This window comes from Polypterus senegalus, chromosome 14 (genome assembly GCF_016835505.1).
Source record: "Polypterus senegalus isolate Bchr_013 chromosome 14, ASM1683550v1, whole genome shotgun sequence".
Lineage (NCBI taxonomy): Eukaryota > Metazoa > Chordata > Cladistia > Polypteriformes > Polypteridae > Polypterus > Polypterus senegalus.
The window spans coordinates 49222854-49241141 of record NC_053167.1 but is presented as its reverse complement, the minus strand read 5'-3'; the positions used below and the strand labels follow the sequence as shown (position 1 = coordinate 49241141).

The 18288-nt window shown below is 35.7% G+C and overlaps 1 protein-coding gene across 1 annotated transcript in view; it reads right to left on the bottom strand.

The window, feature by feature from the left end:
- Positions 1-611: 611 nt before the first annotated feature.
- Positions 612-18288, bottom strand: part of slc35c2 (solute carrier family 35 member C2) — a 39468-nt gene continuing 21791 nt past the window's right edge. Inside the window, exons 5-9 of the mRNA XM_039735210.1 lie at positions 12553-12721; positions 11836-11919; positions 11397-11572; positions 1722-1851; positions 612-1341 (exon numbers count right to left, since the gene is read on the bottom strand). Of these exons, the coding sequence (XP_039591144.1) occupies positions 1202-1341; positions 1722-1851; positions 11397-11572; positions 11836-11919; positions 12553-12721 (699 nt within the window). The 3' untranslated portion in view covers positions 612-1201. The remainder of the gene's footprint in view (positions 1342-1721; positions 1852-11396; positions 11573-11835; positions 11920-12552; positions 12722-18288) is intronic.

Below are 18288 nucleotides of genomic sequence, written 5' to 3'. Positions count from 1 at the left end.
GCAACATCTTTGAAGAAACCACATAAACGTTTAGTGAACAGGTTAACTTCACACAAAAATACTCTATTGTTTTTCTATTTCCTCAAGCAGTTTACCAACATGCTGGATCATCAATCAATTAAATCAATGCCTTTTCATCTATGCGTTAAACTAAACTGTAAAGATTTTTTTTAAGAACTGACTGTATTTATAAGCCATACTTTTGGGATAATCTGAGATGGTCTAGGAAGTAAGTGTTTCTATCCAGTCTAATAAATGTAAAGAATATAAGTCAGTTTGCTGTCTCTCTTTAGCTGAATATTAAAAAACACTCAACAACTAGGGATGAATTTAATACTTATTTTATGTAAACAGATAACCTAAAAGGCACTTCCTTTTCAACATTTTATATAACTCAATGTTTTTAACATGACACTATGTATAACTGATTTTTTAATTTCAATTATGAATTGAAAGGCAATTAATTAATTTATCATCCTATCAATAAGTAAAAAACATTTGTGTTCCTCAAACACTCAGTTTGCCAACTTCTAAAATGTAATACTGAAACCCAGAATTTGAGAAATAAGGATTTGACTCAGAAAATTAAGAAAGTGAGAAATACAAAAAAAAACAAAACTTACCAATGCAATTTATTGTACATATGCCATTAAACAACAGACAAAGGTCTTTAAAAACAAAGACAGCATAATATTATGCACAGATATTTCAAACCCCAATCACCTTCACAGCCCTAATTAGATGAAGCTGTTGGAGATGAGACATCAAACAAAAGGCACTCCTACAGTCCTAGGAAGAGGTCACCCTGTGGAATGACACATGCCATATATACACCTAACCAAGCAACCAGTTCGGACCAGTGTACTGACAGCAAAACTTTAACTGCAAGCAAATCAACTCCATGAGAGTTTGAGAAACAGCTATAGGCTGAAAGCAGACCACTCAAAGAGATGATATGCCCTACCAATAGCATTAAAATCAAACTACACTGAATGTACATTTTAAAAGCAGAAGTGCTACCCTAAATAAAATCTCTATCACTGACAAATTTACAAATACAGTTCCATATGCACTTTCAAAAATGATCAAGTGATGAACCACTGTTTAAGTGCTTTCCTGTAATGGGACATTTCTCCATAGGATATCAACTGCTTTTTCTGGAGCTAATTTAGACCATTTGAATATCTGCAGCATGCTGTAGTTATCTGTGAAGTATTTCTCTTTCTTGTTCATCATCGTCGTCATCCTCTTCGTTGGCCTCATCCCTCTCCTCACGCAGTAGAGGAAGTTCCAGATCTTTGTTACTCTCTTTCGGCACTTGCAGTCTATGTGCAGATTTACCTACAAATAAACGATAAGGAAGGGTGCTTCTGTAAGAAACATTTATATTATTCAGCCTTGTCCTTCTTCCTATCTCTCTTCCTAAACACTCAAAAAGCTGCAGCTGTCTGTTGTTTAAGTATATACAAATAGTTAGGGACTTGTATGCAACACTTTAAAATGTATCTTATGTAACTGCCATGGTTTTATATACTTGCTTACAGTTTTTGACAAAGGACACCATCACACAGCCTCCTACCGACCACACTCACTTGTCTTGTGTATATTATACACAAAATGACTAGGGCGTACACTGACACTCATGCACATCTACAACAAATCAGTGGTCTAGCACAACATAACTACATCATTATTATATCCAGAGAGCACGCACCCCTTACCTTTTGATCCAAGGCTTTTCAGGCTTACGTGCAGAGAGATGCCAGACAAGCAGACTGCAAATCCTAGCCAGTTCAACGTGCTCATCTCATCCCCCATGAGGTGGGAAGCAAGGAGAAGAGTACAAATTTCCTGAAAAGACCAAAGTTTTTTGTTAAGTAGATAACATGTTATCACAAGACTATACATATTGATAGGACATGAAGTTCAATCAGAAATCAAGAAAGTAAATGCAGTCTCTTTATTTACTTTTACTCTGTATTTCAATCATTCTGTATGATTAACAGACCTGTGTGGTGATGACCGTATGCAGAATAATGTTTATTTAAAAACATCCTACAAAGAAACTAAAACCCATTTACTGCTGTGAGGGACAGTCATTCTATATGCTAGCTGAAGTTTCTATTTAGCAAAATAACACAGAAACTTAACTACCTCAATTGTGCTTTTTTCATATATAGTCCCCTTTATTTTTTCAGTAGAAGTATCAAGCAGATACTCAGCCCATCAGGGCGTGGGCAAGCAGCCAAAAGACATAGTATTTTGCATTATCAGAAAAAAGAGGTAAGAATTAGGAAAAAAAAAAAAAGTTTCCTATGTAGAAGTATGTGTGTTATATACACTCACTCATGTACCCATACAACTTTAAAAATTGAACGAAGAATGCAAAATTGCATAAAAAGTTGCTTAAAAGAATAAACATTAAGGTCACATGAAAAAGTAAGTGCACCGTATTGTTTTTTTTTCTTTTTTTAACATATGGATGTATCAGTAGATAAAGGTGATACACTACATTTTATAGGCCAATCTATAATTTAAATAAACAAATTAAATTTTTGCATGTGGAAAAAGTAAAATTTCCCAACTCAAATATCTTAAGTTAGAATAAGGTGTGAACGATTAGAACATTATACAGGATGTGAAATTTAGTTTGGTTTGTTCTGGAATTTTGTGTTATCACCTTCCCTAGATTAAATGAGCTCTCCACAGCCTATATAAAGAAGGCTATTCTGTAGGTACCCAAGAATCTGGGAATGGACTACAAAAAGATCTGAAAAACAATCAGAAATCAACTACTGCACTGTCTGGAAGATCACCTATGAGTGGAGAAGAATTCAAACAACTGGCATCCTGTCCAGAACAGGGTGCCATAGCAAGTTAAGCCTGAGAGCAGAATTCTCTAAGAACCCCAGGAAATACAGGTAGCACTTGCATAAAGGGCCAGGGCAGCTCTTCATCACAGACTCTAGAATAAATTCTTCATTATACCAGTGGATACTTGAGGATAATGTGAGGCAGCCAATCACAAGATTGAAGCTCAAAATGTAAGTGGACCTTGCAATATGATAGTGACCCTAAACATACCAGTACATATACCAAGGAATGATTGGGAAAAATTTAATAAATAAACAAATGGAGGGTTCTGGAATAGGGCTTTGTGATACGACTTAAATAAATAAATTAATATTTTAATAAATGTATGTGTGTATATATATATATATATATATATATATATATATATATATATATATATATAATTTTCCCTAAATTATAGTTTGATAAGTTTCATAGGACTATATAAGAACAAAATATATTATGTACTTCATATAATATAAAAATTTTATTTTTGTAAACAGTCTATTCATTTCCTTTTCAGGAAAAGGAAACCTGGTGATGGAATTAGGAAATACAGGAGAGTATACAGGTGCCAGTCATAAAATTAGAATATCATGACAAAGTTGATTTATTTCAGTAATTCCATTCAAAAAGTGAAACTTGTATATTAGATTCATTCATTACACACAAACTGATGTATTTCAAATGTGTATTTCTTTTAATTTTGATGATTATAACTGACAACTAATTAAAGTCCCAAATTCAGTATCTCGGAAAATTAGAATATCAATTAAGACCAATGGAAAAAAGGATTTTTAGAAATGTTGGCCAACTGAAAGGTATGAACATGAAAAGTATGAGCATGTACAGCACTCAATATTTAGTTGGGGCTCCTTTGGCCTGGATTACTGCAGCAATGCGGCGTGGCATGGAGTCGATCAGTCTGTGGCACTGCTCAGGTGTTATGAGAGCCCATGTTGCTCTGATAGTGGCCTTCAGCTCTTCTGAATTGTTGGGTCTGGCGTATTGCATCTTCCTCTTCACAATACCCCATAGATTTTCTATGGGGTTAAGGTCAGGCGAGTTTGCTGGCCAATCAAGAACAGGGATACCATGGTCCTTAAACCAGGTACTGGTAGCTTTGGCACTGTGCAGGTGCCAGGTCCTGTTGGAAAATGAAATCTGCATCTCCATAAAGTTTGTCAGCAGCAGGAAGCATGAAGTGCTCTAAAACTTCCTGGTAGACGGCTGCGTTGACCTTGGACCTCAGAAAACACAATGGACCAACACCAGCAGATGACATGGCACCCCAAACCATCACTGACTGTGGAAACTTTACACTGGACCTCAAGCAACGTGGATTCTGTGCCTCTCCTCTCTTCCTCCAGACTCTGGGACCTTGATTTCCAAAGGAAATGCAAAATTTACTTTCATCAGAGAACATAACTTTGGACCACTCAGCAGCAGTCCAGTCAAGACGCTTCTGACGATGTCTCTTGTTCAAGAGTGACTTGACACAAGGAATGTATCGGCTGAAACCCATGTCTTGCATACGTCTGAGCGTGGTGGTTCTTGAAGCACTGACTCCAGCTGCAGTCCACTCTTTGTGAATCTCCCCCACAGTTTTGAATGGGTTTTGTTTCACAATCCTCTCCAGGGTGCGGTTATCCCTATTGCTTGTACACTTTTTTCTACCACATCTTGTCCTTCCCTTCGCCTCTCTATTAATGTGCTTGGACACAGAGCTCTGTGAACAGCCAGCCTCTTTAGCAATGGCCTTTTGTGTCTTGCCATCCTTTGTGCAAGGTGTCAATGGTCGTCTTTTGGACAAATGTAAAGCCAGCAGTCTTCCTTATGATTGTGTAGCCTACAGAACTAGACTGAGAGACCATTTAAAGGCTTTTGCAGGTGTTTTGAGTTAATTAGCTGATTAGATTGTGGCACCAGGTGTCTTCAATATTGAACCTTTTCACAATATTTTAATTTTCCGAGATACTGAATTTGGGACTTTCATTAGTTGTCAGTTATAATCATCAAAATTAAAAGAAATAAACATTTGAAATACATCAGTCTGTGTGTAATGAATGAATCTAATATACAAGTTTCACTTTTTGAAATGAATTACTGAAATAAATCAACTGTCATGATATTATAATTTATGACCGGCACCTGTACAGACGAAGAGGATGGCAAAGAAGAAGTGGGATAGTCAGAGAGATGCAGAAAGTAGACAAGAGTACAAGGAGATAAGGTGCAAGGTGAAGAGAGAGGTGGCGAAAGGCTAAAGAAAAGACGTATGATAAGTTGTATGAGAGGTTGGATACTAAGGAGTGAGAAAAGGACCTGTACTGATTAGATAGACAGGGGGACCGAGCTGGAAAAGATGTGCAGCAGGTTAGGATGATAAAGGATAAAGATGGAAATGTACTCACAAGCGTGGAGAGTGTGTTGAGCAGATGGAAAGAGTACTTTGACAGGCTGATGAATGATAAGAATTAGAGAGAGAGGTTGGATGATGTAGAGATGCAACGGATTAGCAAGGTGGAAGTAAGAAAAGCTATGAAGAGGATGAAAAATGGAAAGTCTGTTGGTTCAGATGACATACCTATGGAAGCATGGAGGTGTTTAGGAGAGATGGCAGTGGAGTTTTTAACCAGATTGTTTAATGGAATGTTGGAAAGTGAGAGGATGCCTGAGAAGTGGAGAAGAAGTGTACTGGTGCCGATATTTAAGAATAAGGGGGATGTGCAGGACTGCAGTAACTACAGGGGAATAAATTTGATGAGCCACAGCATCAAGATATGGGAAAGAGTAGTGGAAGCTAGGTTAAGAAGTGAGGTGATGATTATGGAGTAGCAGTATGGTTTCATGCCAAGAAAGAGCACCACAGATGCAATGTTTGCTCTGAGGATGTTGATGGAGAAGTTTAGAGAAGGCCAGAAGGAGTTGCATTGAGTCTTTGTGGACCTGAAAAAACCAAATGACAGGGTGCCTCAAGAGGAACTGTGGTATTGTATGAGGAAATCGGGTGCGGCAGAGACGTACGTAAGTGTTGTACAGGATATGTACGAGGGAAATGTAACAGTTGTGAGGTCTGCGGTAGGAGTGATTGATGCATTTAAGTTGGAGGTGGGATTACATTAGGCCTCTGAGCCATTTCTTATTTGCAATGGTGGCTGGAGCTGGAGGTGGCTGAATTAAAGATACTAAGATTTGCACTGGGTTTGACAAGGATGTATAGGATTAGAAATGAGTATATAAGAGGGTCAGCTCAATTGGTTTATGGATGTGGTAAGAAAGGACATGCAGGTGATGAGTGTAACAGAGCAAGATGCAGAGGACAGAAAGAAGATGATCCGCTGTGGCAACCCATAACAGGAGCAGCCGAATGAAGAAGAAGAAGAAGAAGAAACAGTCTATTCATTTACTCTCTCACTCACACACAAATCTTTTAGTTATATAGAAATTTAATATATATTTTTGGTATTGCATTACATTGGTCAATTTACATCCTCTCTCTCACACACACATATATGACCTCCATTGTTATCAGTTAATCAGGCCTTAGATATAAATACAATGGGTACAATATTCAAAATGAAATAAAATTCAACCTGCATTGGGAATGGTGTTGGTGCTTTTCTGAGTGTGCGTACACAGCTCTCACTGTGATAAAGGGTATTCAGTCCCTGCATAAAGGGCCCCGGAACCTAATGTTCTCCAAGCACACTCCACAGAATCCCTTGAGGAACACAGTAATATGCCTTCTCCAAGTCAACAAAACACATGTAGACAGGTTTGGTGTACTCTCATTGTCATTTTCCACCATTTCTCAGCAGTATTCCATAAATATTGATTAATAATTGTCATAATCACAGCATTTACAGTAAAATTCCTGGTGAGCCACATGACCTTGGTTAGAAGTTTAAATGCAATCACATTGGCCTTGGTTGCTTTGAGAAGTTTTTCACATTTTGCATTCTTAATAGATGACCTACAGAAATTTGTGTAAATAGTCCATAGCAAAGTCCTAACACCACTCATTGGGGGAATGTCTTTCCAAACATCGCTCATACCCAGAGCCTCAGAATGAGCCACACAATATCACTATAAGTGTGATAAGGACTGTCAAATGATGCACCATCCAAGGTAAACATTACCATCTGGTTTAAATTTAAAATTGTTTTCCATATAAAACTGTTAAATAGCTCAAAAAAAGAAACTGTCATATGATGTTAATTTTTGTATGCCAGCAAACACAGTTAAAAATTTTTAAATATTTTTCGTTTTTCAATTATGAAAGTCCGTTGGGCTGATTTTCTGATTTCATTTAACACAACGAATTTGATTGTTGAATTTATGCATTAGATGAACTCAAAGGAGCGATTCTTACTTTGCCAACTATCTGGTATTTTCACATATTTGATAACATGATCATGAATACTTCAACCACCAACACAGAAGAATGAACTTTTACAGTCAGCAGAATGTTATTCACTAAAACGTTTACCTCACCATTTGGGCTGCAACCACTGGAGATTCTGATGTGCTGACATCATCTTTACAAATTGAACTGGAAGAAATGCAAAATGTGTTGAGCTACATGACAGTTAACACTAGAATTACAGGAGCTTACGAAAAACTCGTAGATCTGGCCCACCTTAAATCCCATTGCACCTAACCATCAGCATGTTTTGTCCTGTAAATGTGCCAATAAAGACAATCAGCAAGCAGCCTGCTATTCCATACCACCACCGCTGGAGAATGCACAATGTTCTCCCAGCTCATGCCTTGTTTGATTATCTGGGAGTGAAGTGCTGGAGTTTTAGAGTGGAAATAATAGATTGTTATGTAGGAAGGACGGTCCTTGCATGTGTGTGAACTGCTAACATTCGAATCTGATGATTGTATATAGCACTGAACTGACCTCTCTGTACTATTCTTTCATCTGCATGTCCGGAAGTACAAAAGAAACTCCACCATACAGCAATGTGGAGACTGGCAAGATCGGGAAAAAACCAAACAAAAAAAAAGACACACACAAAACAGTCACTGATTACAACCGCAAGATGTTATGTGAATGAATATGAATAATATGAAAAATGTTGCATCCGTGCCAAAATGCTTTCCGAAATGTACTATACAGGTCATAAAATGAATAATTCCAAATATCATATATACCTATATGTCTGTTTTTTTGTTTTTTTTACATCATAGATAATAAGGTGCATACTAATTCAGCGTGAGCAGGAACACTCAATAAAACTGAATAAAAAAAATAAAAAAATCAAGCAACTGTGAGATACGAAGGCGGCAGATTCACCAGCGTTTGTGTGTCAGCTTTTATAACTCCAGATCAGAGAATGTCCCGTTCCATTGCCTCAAAACAACACTCACATCTACAGTTACTCCCAGTTTCAAATAAAAACTAACAGCGTCAGATCCCTAGGGTGGTAGTATGTATCGTGATCGTGACCGAGAGAATAAAAGTGGAAAAAAAACTTTTACAAGTCCTATAAATGTACAGCATCTATTACAGACGCAAACCAAATGTATGTGTGTACTGTATGATATTAGCAATAAGAGCAACTCACTACTGAAAATGGCAAATATGGAAAATGGCAGTCGGGATCAAACCGGGGACTCTTGATTACAAGTCAGCAAATCTTACCACTACGCCACGGAAGCCGTTGTATCGTCCTTGAACCTTCTGTGAAAGTGTTTATTTGATTTTGGACTTCAGGCACATATTATATAGTTTATGCCAACATTTTGTCATTTGCTACTAAAATATAAAAAAGTTTCTGTTTTAACAATGTGTTTACACAGATTATTATAGAAATGGAACACACATGAAATGCATGCGTTTCAAATAATGATGTATTATTTCCACTCTAAAATTCCAGCACTTCACTCCCAGATAATCAATCAAGGAATGAGCTGGGAGAACATTGTGCATGTTCTTCAGCAGTGGGGGATGGGATACCAGGCTGCTTGCTGCTTGTCTTAATCAGCACATTTACAGGACAAAAGACGCTGACGGAGAGATGTGAACGGATTTAAGGTGGGCCGGATCTGTGTGTTTTTCATTGGCTCTGGTAATTTTAGTGTTAATTAAAACAGGAATTTTTCTCCTAAAAACATGGTTTGACGCTAAGGAGCTGTGTGGTAATTTTAAAGATTTTTTGCCTTTTAGGTGCACAGGAGCAAAAAATATTTTGATTTTTTTGGTGAGAAACTTGGAAAGTAAATTGTTACTTGTACTTGTTTTTGCTACTGTATTCAAAAGCTAGCATCAGCGAGTTAAGGCAGGGCAGAAAGCGGAAGCTGAAACAAGCAAGTCTGTAAGTAAATTACTGCCATTGTAGCATTAAATAACTTAAAGTAACAGTGATTCCTAAATGGGAAGAGGTAAAGAACCACTGGGTGGAGCACTATTTAGTACATGAAAACTGATGTCTTAGCACTAGTAGAATGTGAGGAAATTCATCTTCATTTGTTAGAAAGAAATCACTTATTTTAAGGACAGGTAGGTGACCGACTTCAAAGCAGTAAGGAGGGGCTCCACAACATATAAAAGATGTTCAATAAGAGAGTTTTCAGAATAAGAAGGAAGCAGTCTGAAAAAAAATTACTTGATAGAAAAGTTTTTAGCGTCCAGCAAAGCAAAATTAACACAGAGACAGCATAAGCATCCATTAATAGGAAGAAATACACATGTGGACAAAATTGTTGGTACCCTTCAGTCAATGAAAGAAAAACTCCCAATGGTCACAGAAATAACTTTAATCTGACAAAAGTAATAATAAATAAAAATTCTATGAAATTTAACCAATGAAAGTCAGACATTGATTTTCAACCATGCTTCAACAGAATTATTTAAAAAAATAAACTCATGAAACAGGCCTGGACAAAAAAGATGGTACCCCTAACATAATATTTTGTTGCACAACCTTTTGAGGCAATCACTGCAATCAAACGATTCCTGTAACTGTCAATGAGACTTCTGCACTTCTCAGCAGGTATTTTGGCCCACTCCTCATGAGCAAACTGCTCCAGTTGTCTCAGGTTTGAAGGGTGCCTTTTCCAGATGCCTTTTCCAGATGCAGCAAAGCAGCCCCAGAACATAACAGAGCCTCCTCCATGTTTCACAGAAGGGACAGTGTTCTTTTCTTGATATGCTTCATTTTTCCGTCTGTGAACATAGAGCTGATGTGCCTTGGCAAAAAGTTCAATTTTTGTCTCATCTGTCCATAGGACATTCTCCCAGAATCTTTGTGGCTTGTCCACATGTAGTTTGGCAAATTCCAGTCTGGCTTTTTTATGATTTGTTTTCAACAATGGTGTCCTCCTTGGTCGTCTCCCATGAAGTCCACTTTGGCTCAAACAACGACGGATGGTGCGATCTGACACTGATGTTCCTTGAGCTTGAAGTTCACCTTGGATCTCTTTAGAAGTTTTTCTGGGCGCTTTTGTTACCATTTTGTTACCATTGACTTTTATTAGTTAAATTTCATGGAATTTTTATTTATTATTACTTTTGTCAGATTAAAGTTATTTCTGTGACCATTGTGAGTTTTTCTTTCATTGACTGAAGGGTACCAACAATTTTGTCCACGTGTGTATATATGGTGCAAGTGGAACACTCAAAAGGAAGGAAGTGAATAAGTGGAGAACAAACATAAATCAGACAGGGCAAAACTTCAGAGAAAGACATACAGCATGGAGTTTAGGTGGAGAGTGTTATCAATTTGGGTTCCACCACTGGTTCCTACTTTACATAAAATTTTTTGGACTTATAGTTTTAATGTGGCCATGGTGGAGCTAACTATAGCTGTCACTATCTTGTCCATCAAGTCTTTTCTACATTGTTTAACTTAGTACTTTCCTTATAAACATTCATGCTGACATTTTAGTAAGCAACTTTGAGAACAAAGTACTTAAATATCATTATAATTAAGATGTTCATATCTTCATTGGTAAAAATGTAAAGACTCACAGAGTCTCAGTTTAAAAAAAAACATAGCAGAGACAATATATTTTCAGACCCCCAGGAACAAAAGGAAACAAAGCTGGGAAACAATCAGTTTTTGTTTTGCATTTAACAAGTTTGACCAATTAGCTACGATTTTGTCTGTGTGGGCAGTGTGCCGTATACCGATGTGACTTCATGTCATTTTGGGAAAGCAAGTGTCACTTTTTTTTTTTTTTTGGAAAGGTGCAGCATTTGTCACTATTTAGTAACAGTAACAGCACTTTATCATTTGGAATTGCAAAGCAAACAAAAAATTAAAATGTCAAAAAATACTTTAAAACAACACATGCAGTTCACATATGTGCAGGTAGCAAGCAGACTATTTAACTTAAGTGCAATTGAACTGGAATAATGAATCTGAAATCTAAGCTAATTTAACAGCTTTAGTTTACACTGCAAATCTCTTTAAGCAAGAGGCAGGAAATGTGTCTGATGCCAAGTTCAGCCTAAACAGATTAGAACTCGTAATTGTGTAACAGTAAATCACTGAGGGAGTTCCTAAGATTCACTCTGTAATTTTACTTACCTTGAAAATACCAGCAATAGAGAGTGTTAGACCAGATGTTTTAGAAACAAGTAAAAACTCTGAAAAACCCAGTCCAAATGCCAATGCACCACCAAGTGACAACAAGACAATGGTGTGTAGAAGGTGAGACATATCACTAACACGGAATAACTTCTCTGATGTGGACAAACTGAGACCTGAATGGAGACAGGAAAGGTTTTATTTAGTGAATCTTACTCTCTCCCCAAATATAGTAAACTATGTGTTTAAAATGCATTACATTTCTCATGAAAATCAACAAAATCTAAATTTTATATATATAATGCCCATAACAAAAGCTGCAATGGGGTGCATTTAAGTGATTAGAGTGAGAAAACATAGAACAGCAAGCATGTTGAAGCAGTGATGTATGTTTACTCTTAAGGTTTGCAAATCATTTGAAATAATAATGCAAGGATACCTTCATTAAAAAAGAAGAGTGGGAAGAGACCCAAGAACATCAGAGGCTGCAGATGGTACATTGTATCCACAGGGTTCTGTAAACCTTAAGAAGGGCAGCAAAAAACAGACACTTAATGTAAGAATCTTGATCAGCACTACCTTAACTTACTGGTCTACATAATTTAAAAAATACTGATGGTAACCCAAGTATTGATTTTACTCAGATTTGTTGGTTACCTCAGACTGCTACCTTCCACTTTTTGTGTGCTTTTTTAGTAGTGAGATGTATTTTTATCATGTCTTTTCATCCACATTGATTCACATCTTCATTGGTCTTCTTCAAATATAGTGCCTCTCCTCCTAGGCTCCATGTACCCAAATACAGTGGTGTGAAAACCTATTTGCCCCCTTCCTGATTTCTTATTCTTTTGCATGTTTGTCACACAAAATGTTTCTACTGTATTCCAACTATAAGTCCACAATAAGTATTTGCTTGATTAGTCTGTATCTTATGACTAGTGTCATCTCAGAAAGTAAATTCTACTTTCTAATTAAATTATTTAATCACATATTTTAAAAACAACAAAAACAGTGAACATATTTATTTCTAAATACGTTATTTTAAATATCCAAAATATAATCCTTATTGCTAAAAATGCAAACTAAGAAATCAGCCAATTCATTTTTAAATTTCAACATTTATGCAAGATAAAAAAAATTTTTAAATACAACTTACCAAGCTCAGCTTTCTGCATTAATATCTGAGTAAGAGTCCAGCGGATACCACCCAAGAAGGAAGCCAGTAACACAAGAAGAAAGCCTTCCAGATTGAACTGAGTTGACTCAAAGGTAAACATGAAAAGACCTCCAGCTATAAGAAGCACCACCACTATTAGGCAAGGTTTCTAGTCACAAGAAATGGAAAACACACAGCAGATGATTACATTATACAAGAAGAAGATAATTACACTGCATGTCATTTAACAGGTTTACTTTATTTTTTATTTAAGAGGATACACTTGAATAAGAATGTCTACTTATTATCTAGAACAAAACAAACCCAGAATTATAATTATGATGCAGGGAGAGAAGACATAATATAATAGAAACATTTCTGGCAACCTTTCATTTAATAAAGAATATACATGTAGAGCTTTACAGTATGACTTTATGATACCTAGTTTTAGTGTATGGTACTTGAATGTGCAAGACTGGTATGGATAGACTTTGAATGGTTTCTGTAATTTGCCATCTCTTTTTACACCTAGACACTTGAACAATTGATGATGTTGTTCTGAACTTTTCACCCCAACAGCCACATCAACACTTTTTATCATACAATATACCGTAGTATGAATTTGCAAATTGCACGTCCACTTTTCAAATTCAACCTCTCTCTATAACTGTTTAAAGCCTATATATAAATGTGTTTTACATATACTGTACATTCAGTATACAGTTCTGTGCATCTTAATGACAAATACCTTAGAAATTTCATACAGACATTTTAGTGTCACAAAAGTAACTAATACCTAACTAAATACATACTAAAGGTAGATATACATAAACATATACATGTAAATTAATTGCACAAGTTTACACAGATCACTATGACTGATTAGTCTTTAACGGAAGCTTTGCAAAAAGGTGACTAAATGTAACAAAATGGACAATTCTGGGCAAACCCAGGGCACATTATAAGAATTGAATGTAAGCACTGGGATCTATTGCTGACAAAGGACTTAACTGGTGATTAGACAAATTGTCAGGTTGTGGGAGTATTGTAGCTATCTTAGTTCTGTGTCTAGGTGTAAAGTACTATATTTGTTGTTCCAGAGAATTTATTTCTTTACTAACATGAAAACCTACAAATTGTGACTAGTCCAAAATTTTATAGAAAATATTTAAAACTACATAGCTATAGACCAAAAATATAATACTCAGTTATAAATGATTTTCATGATGCAAATTGTCAAAGGCAAATGTTAGGCACCTGCAAATCTAATGGGGATGGATTTACCAGGGATGGTAAGTAGGACACCACCAGAGGACGACTCTGACTACAAAGAATACTCCTAAGGTCAACTCTACACAGACACTTAGTCCACTCTTCATGTTATTAACATCATTTAACACTCCATCAATCTGTCAAGTGTTCATTCTTCATCCGCGAGTAACTAAAATACACCAGGGTGAACAAAACCCAAGCAATACTTCACTTTTTACTCTTCCCTTTTCTCCTTCAGAAAACATCAGTCAAATGGGGTTACTATATGCTTGCAGCATTATCACTTCTTATTACTTACTTGAATTAATTTCATATTGACAAATATTAGGTGAACAGGAATTGTCAAAGTAAGCTTGGACTCAATGGCATATTCTTACCCAAACTATTTTCTTCCCCAAAATATACCTACTTTAGAGTCGAATATATATCAGCTTCTAGTTTAAGTTGCATTTTGTATGTCCTGATTAAATTTCCTGTCACATTTATTTAAACATCTCAGGTTCCCATTAGGGGTTTTTTAGGGTGTTGAATTAATTTCTTCTAGATATTTATAAATTTGTTTTAAAGGTGATAAAATATTTTTAGCATCTCACCACGACAACATCCTAAATATAATAGATGTTGCCATTTTGTGGATATTTTAACAATGGTGTAACTTCAAAGGTGCAATTGAATAAAGGTTATCCAAGATTGTAGATCACAGCAAAACAAAATATGCATGTGTGTTTAAGATCATAGGTGTGAAAATTACGTATTGTTCCTACGACAAGTTTCAAATTACAGTATAAAGCCTTAAAATTGTCAAGGCCCTACTTTAGCTTAACTTATAATTACTTATAAACCATAGTGCAAACAGAGATCTCAAGATGCTGGCCTACTTAAGGTCCCTATGATTAATAAAATAACAGTGGGAGACAGAGGTTTTAGTTGCAGGGCCCCAAAGCTGTAGAATGATCTGCCTGCTAATATTATAGATGTCCCTTTAGTTGCAGCTGGTAAACGCAGGCTGAAGACTCATTTTTTTGGTCTAGCATACTATGATTAGAACTGTTGATTAGCTGTGCATACTGCATGTCTGTGTATTTGTAATAGGCCTTCTAAAACATAATACTTAAAAACCGTTAATAACCCTACTCTAATGTTGTAATGATGAGGCATTGGCTGTTAATGCTCTAATGCTAAGCTGCTCTCCTGTGTATTGAAAAGTCATCTCAAATAAAGGAGCACTAGAATCATTAGATGGAAGTATTCTCTCATAAGACTGGACAGCCAGCAGACTCCACTAAAGAATGCCCAGGAAGGGGTAGGTGACTAGTTGGCCAGGGTCTCCAGGACTGTGACTCTGTTCGACTTTGTCTTTTACAATTTTAATCTTCTCCACTGCCAACTGGCCATAGATCATAAATTAATGGTTAGATTTCCATTTATAATAATCAGTTTCTACTATTTTTTTCATCTTTAAAAAAAAAAAAAATCTGTATCATTATATGTACTAATTCTGTACTTAATAATTATTATAATTTATACAGTACTTGTATTTTACTGGAGATTTTTTTTCCCCCCACAGCACTCTGTGCCTGCACTCAGTGAAGAGTGCTATACAAAAATAAGCTGTATTTCATTGTGTTTTCTGTTTTAGCTGCTTTATGTCTTCTTAACCAAATGCCAATTAACAATGACATGCAAATGACAGAAACCAGCAGCTCACCACCTAACTCAGTGGTTCTCAGGTTCAGTCCTAGGGGCACACTACAGTTGTAGGTTTTTGTTTTAAATGACAAATTCATGAAACAATGAGATAAATTAGAGGGGAAAAGGCAAACTGATTGTGAAACTGGGTGGAACAAAATCGTGCAGGCAAAGCACACCCCACACCACTAAAGTTAAAAAAAAAAAAAACGAATCCAACATGGTCCAGTTTACAATTGAGTGTACTCACCCATGAATATTGGTTTAAAAAAATACTTAGAAAGAAAAGGAAGAGAAAAAAGTGAAGAATGAACAACTACTGGATTGCTTGATGTTATACTATCTTTATATTTGAGGTTATAATGGACCAGAATTTTAGTATTTTGCACATGTGATAATTGTAATGCGGAAGATGGATAACACACGCCTTAAATGAAGCATGTTTTCTTTTCATTATATCAATATCTATTTTATTTATGTTTAGAAATTTTTTCAACAAAAAATAAAATGTAATCTATACAGTCCTTAATTTGTATGTGTTCTTCTAATTTTACATGAGACTAAATAGTCGCTCCAAGAATATAAAATGTTATTTTGTAGATTATGCCAAAGGCTCCCGTTATTCATAAGATACACCTAGGTCTGAGCCAGCACGACAAAAATTACTCGTTTATAAAGAGCCAAATTGTTACTTCTCCTTATATACATACTATACATATACACTTGGAAAAGTACAGATGATTTTCTAATACCAGGCATTTTCTTACTTTTAACACAAATTTAATATAGCAGTTGAAAAAGTGAAATCAACAATGATGACAGAACTAAGATTTCAACAACAACATGGATTTTATTGGTGTTTGATGTACATATACAAAAAAGGCTATTTAAACATGGCTTATCACTTTTCATTTTAGTTATGACAAACACAAGCTGTGCAAGTACACAAAACTGCTAGCATTATATTACAAAGCAAAAATATACAAAATAAAAGGCACTTTAACTGGATTTTTTTTAAATGGCTGGCTTACTAATAGCCTGTTTCATGATGCAAGAACAAATAATTAATATGGACAAATAATTTTCATATTTTTACAATATATAGTTTATGATTTGGCACCTAGCACAAATAAGAAAATAATTATTTTATTGTTGCTGTTAAAGTCTCTGTAAGAATGTAATGTTCTTGCTATATATTAAGTAACTTGTAGATGCAATAAACTAGAATTCCTGAAGCTTACAATTTTTTTTTTTGTTGTCTCTGACCTCCATAAATTATCCTGACAAGCTCCAGGAAGCTCGTAGCTCCTTATCACTGTGCTAGTAGCCCACTTTTATTTTGCAAATATGTGATTTAGCAAAATGCAGTCTGCTACACACTGCTCCCCCCACCCCATACAGTCAGTTGCCCTGCTGCAATCTTCATAGCTGAAGTATGTGTTGAAGGGTTTATCTGAAGGGTTTATCTGGCGATGTGTTTGTAAGGAATTATACAGGTAATGAAATAGCGTGATTTGAAATATATACATTTCATGTGTGTTCCGTGTCTACAAAGATCTGCGTAAATATAGAGTGACAGAGGAAAAAGGCAAGAAATGCTGAACACATGGCTAAAACAGAAAATGTTTTCATATGTTATAGTGATCATGACATAATTTTGACGTGAAGTGCAGGATGTGTGAAGCCCTAATATCTAAAAAACACTTTCACACTATTCAAGAATAAAACAGAGAAAAAGAAATTGCTCAATTGACATGTGCATTTCATTTTCAACCAGTTAAAGTGGTAACACTGCTCTATCACAGATCTGCGCAGTGAATAAGCTACCATTTAGCAATGGCAAGGTAAAAGATTCAGATCTCACGACTTCTCTGTATTTAGCACTTTGAGTAGTGAGCTGCAATTATCACTATTACCATACAACAAAAACATACATTTGATGAGAATCTGTAACATCCTGCGTAAATTTATGGTACTTGTAAAAGATGTTATTTTTTTCTCACACACGGACATTCATATCAACATGTTATTTGAACAATGTTTTTTATTTAGTTTTATTCTTGGATTCTCGAATAAAAAAAATCGTTCAAATGACATGTTGATGTGAATGCCCACGTGCAAGGAAAAGTAACATCCACCATAGACACTGCTCTGTAAATAATTGGGTGTGTTTGTGTGTCTGCTTTCATCCCTACAGCATTATCTTTTACAAGTACCACAAATTTACACCAGCTCTTACAGACTCAAATCAAATGTATGTTTTTATTACGAATAATTTCATAGGCTTCAGGGATTCTAGTGTTAAATGTTAACACAGGCCTTACTGGGAATTTCTTTTTCCAAAAAGAGTGGCATGAAAGGGCTTGTGAACCCATTTGTAAGTTATTAGTTTAAACAGGTTATGTTTGTCTATTACTGTGACTTTGTTGTTAAGGTAGAATAATTAAGGTAGATATACGGGTAATTCCAAAGGTTTCACAAACTTTTTCTTGTAACTGTATCTTAATCTTACAAAATTCATGGACTAACTTTCCTGGGGATCTTGACAATTCCTGGGATAGGATTCATGTGTTAGAGGAGTTAACACAAAATAATAAAATAAAATCTTTCTACCTACATAACAGAAAACACACACTGAAGTGCACTGGAGGATTCAAGAAATGGGAGACACAGAGAAGTTTGATCAATCATACAGTGGCTCACTGGAATCTTGAGCAAACAAACTGTTTTCAAAGCAAACGTGCTATGATCATTAAAGAAAAAAAACGCAGCTAA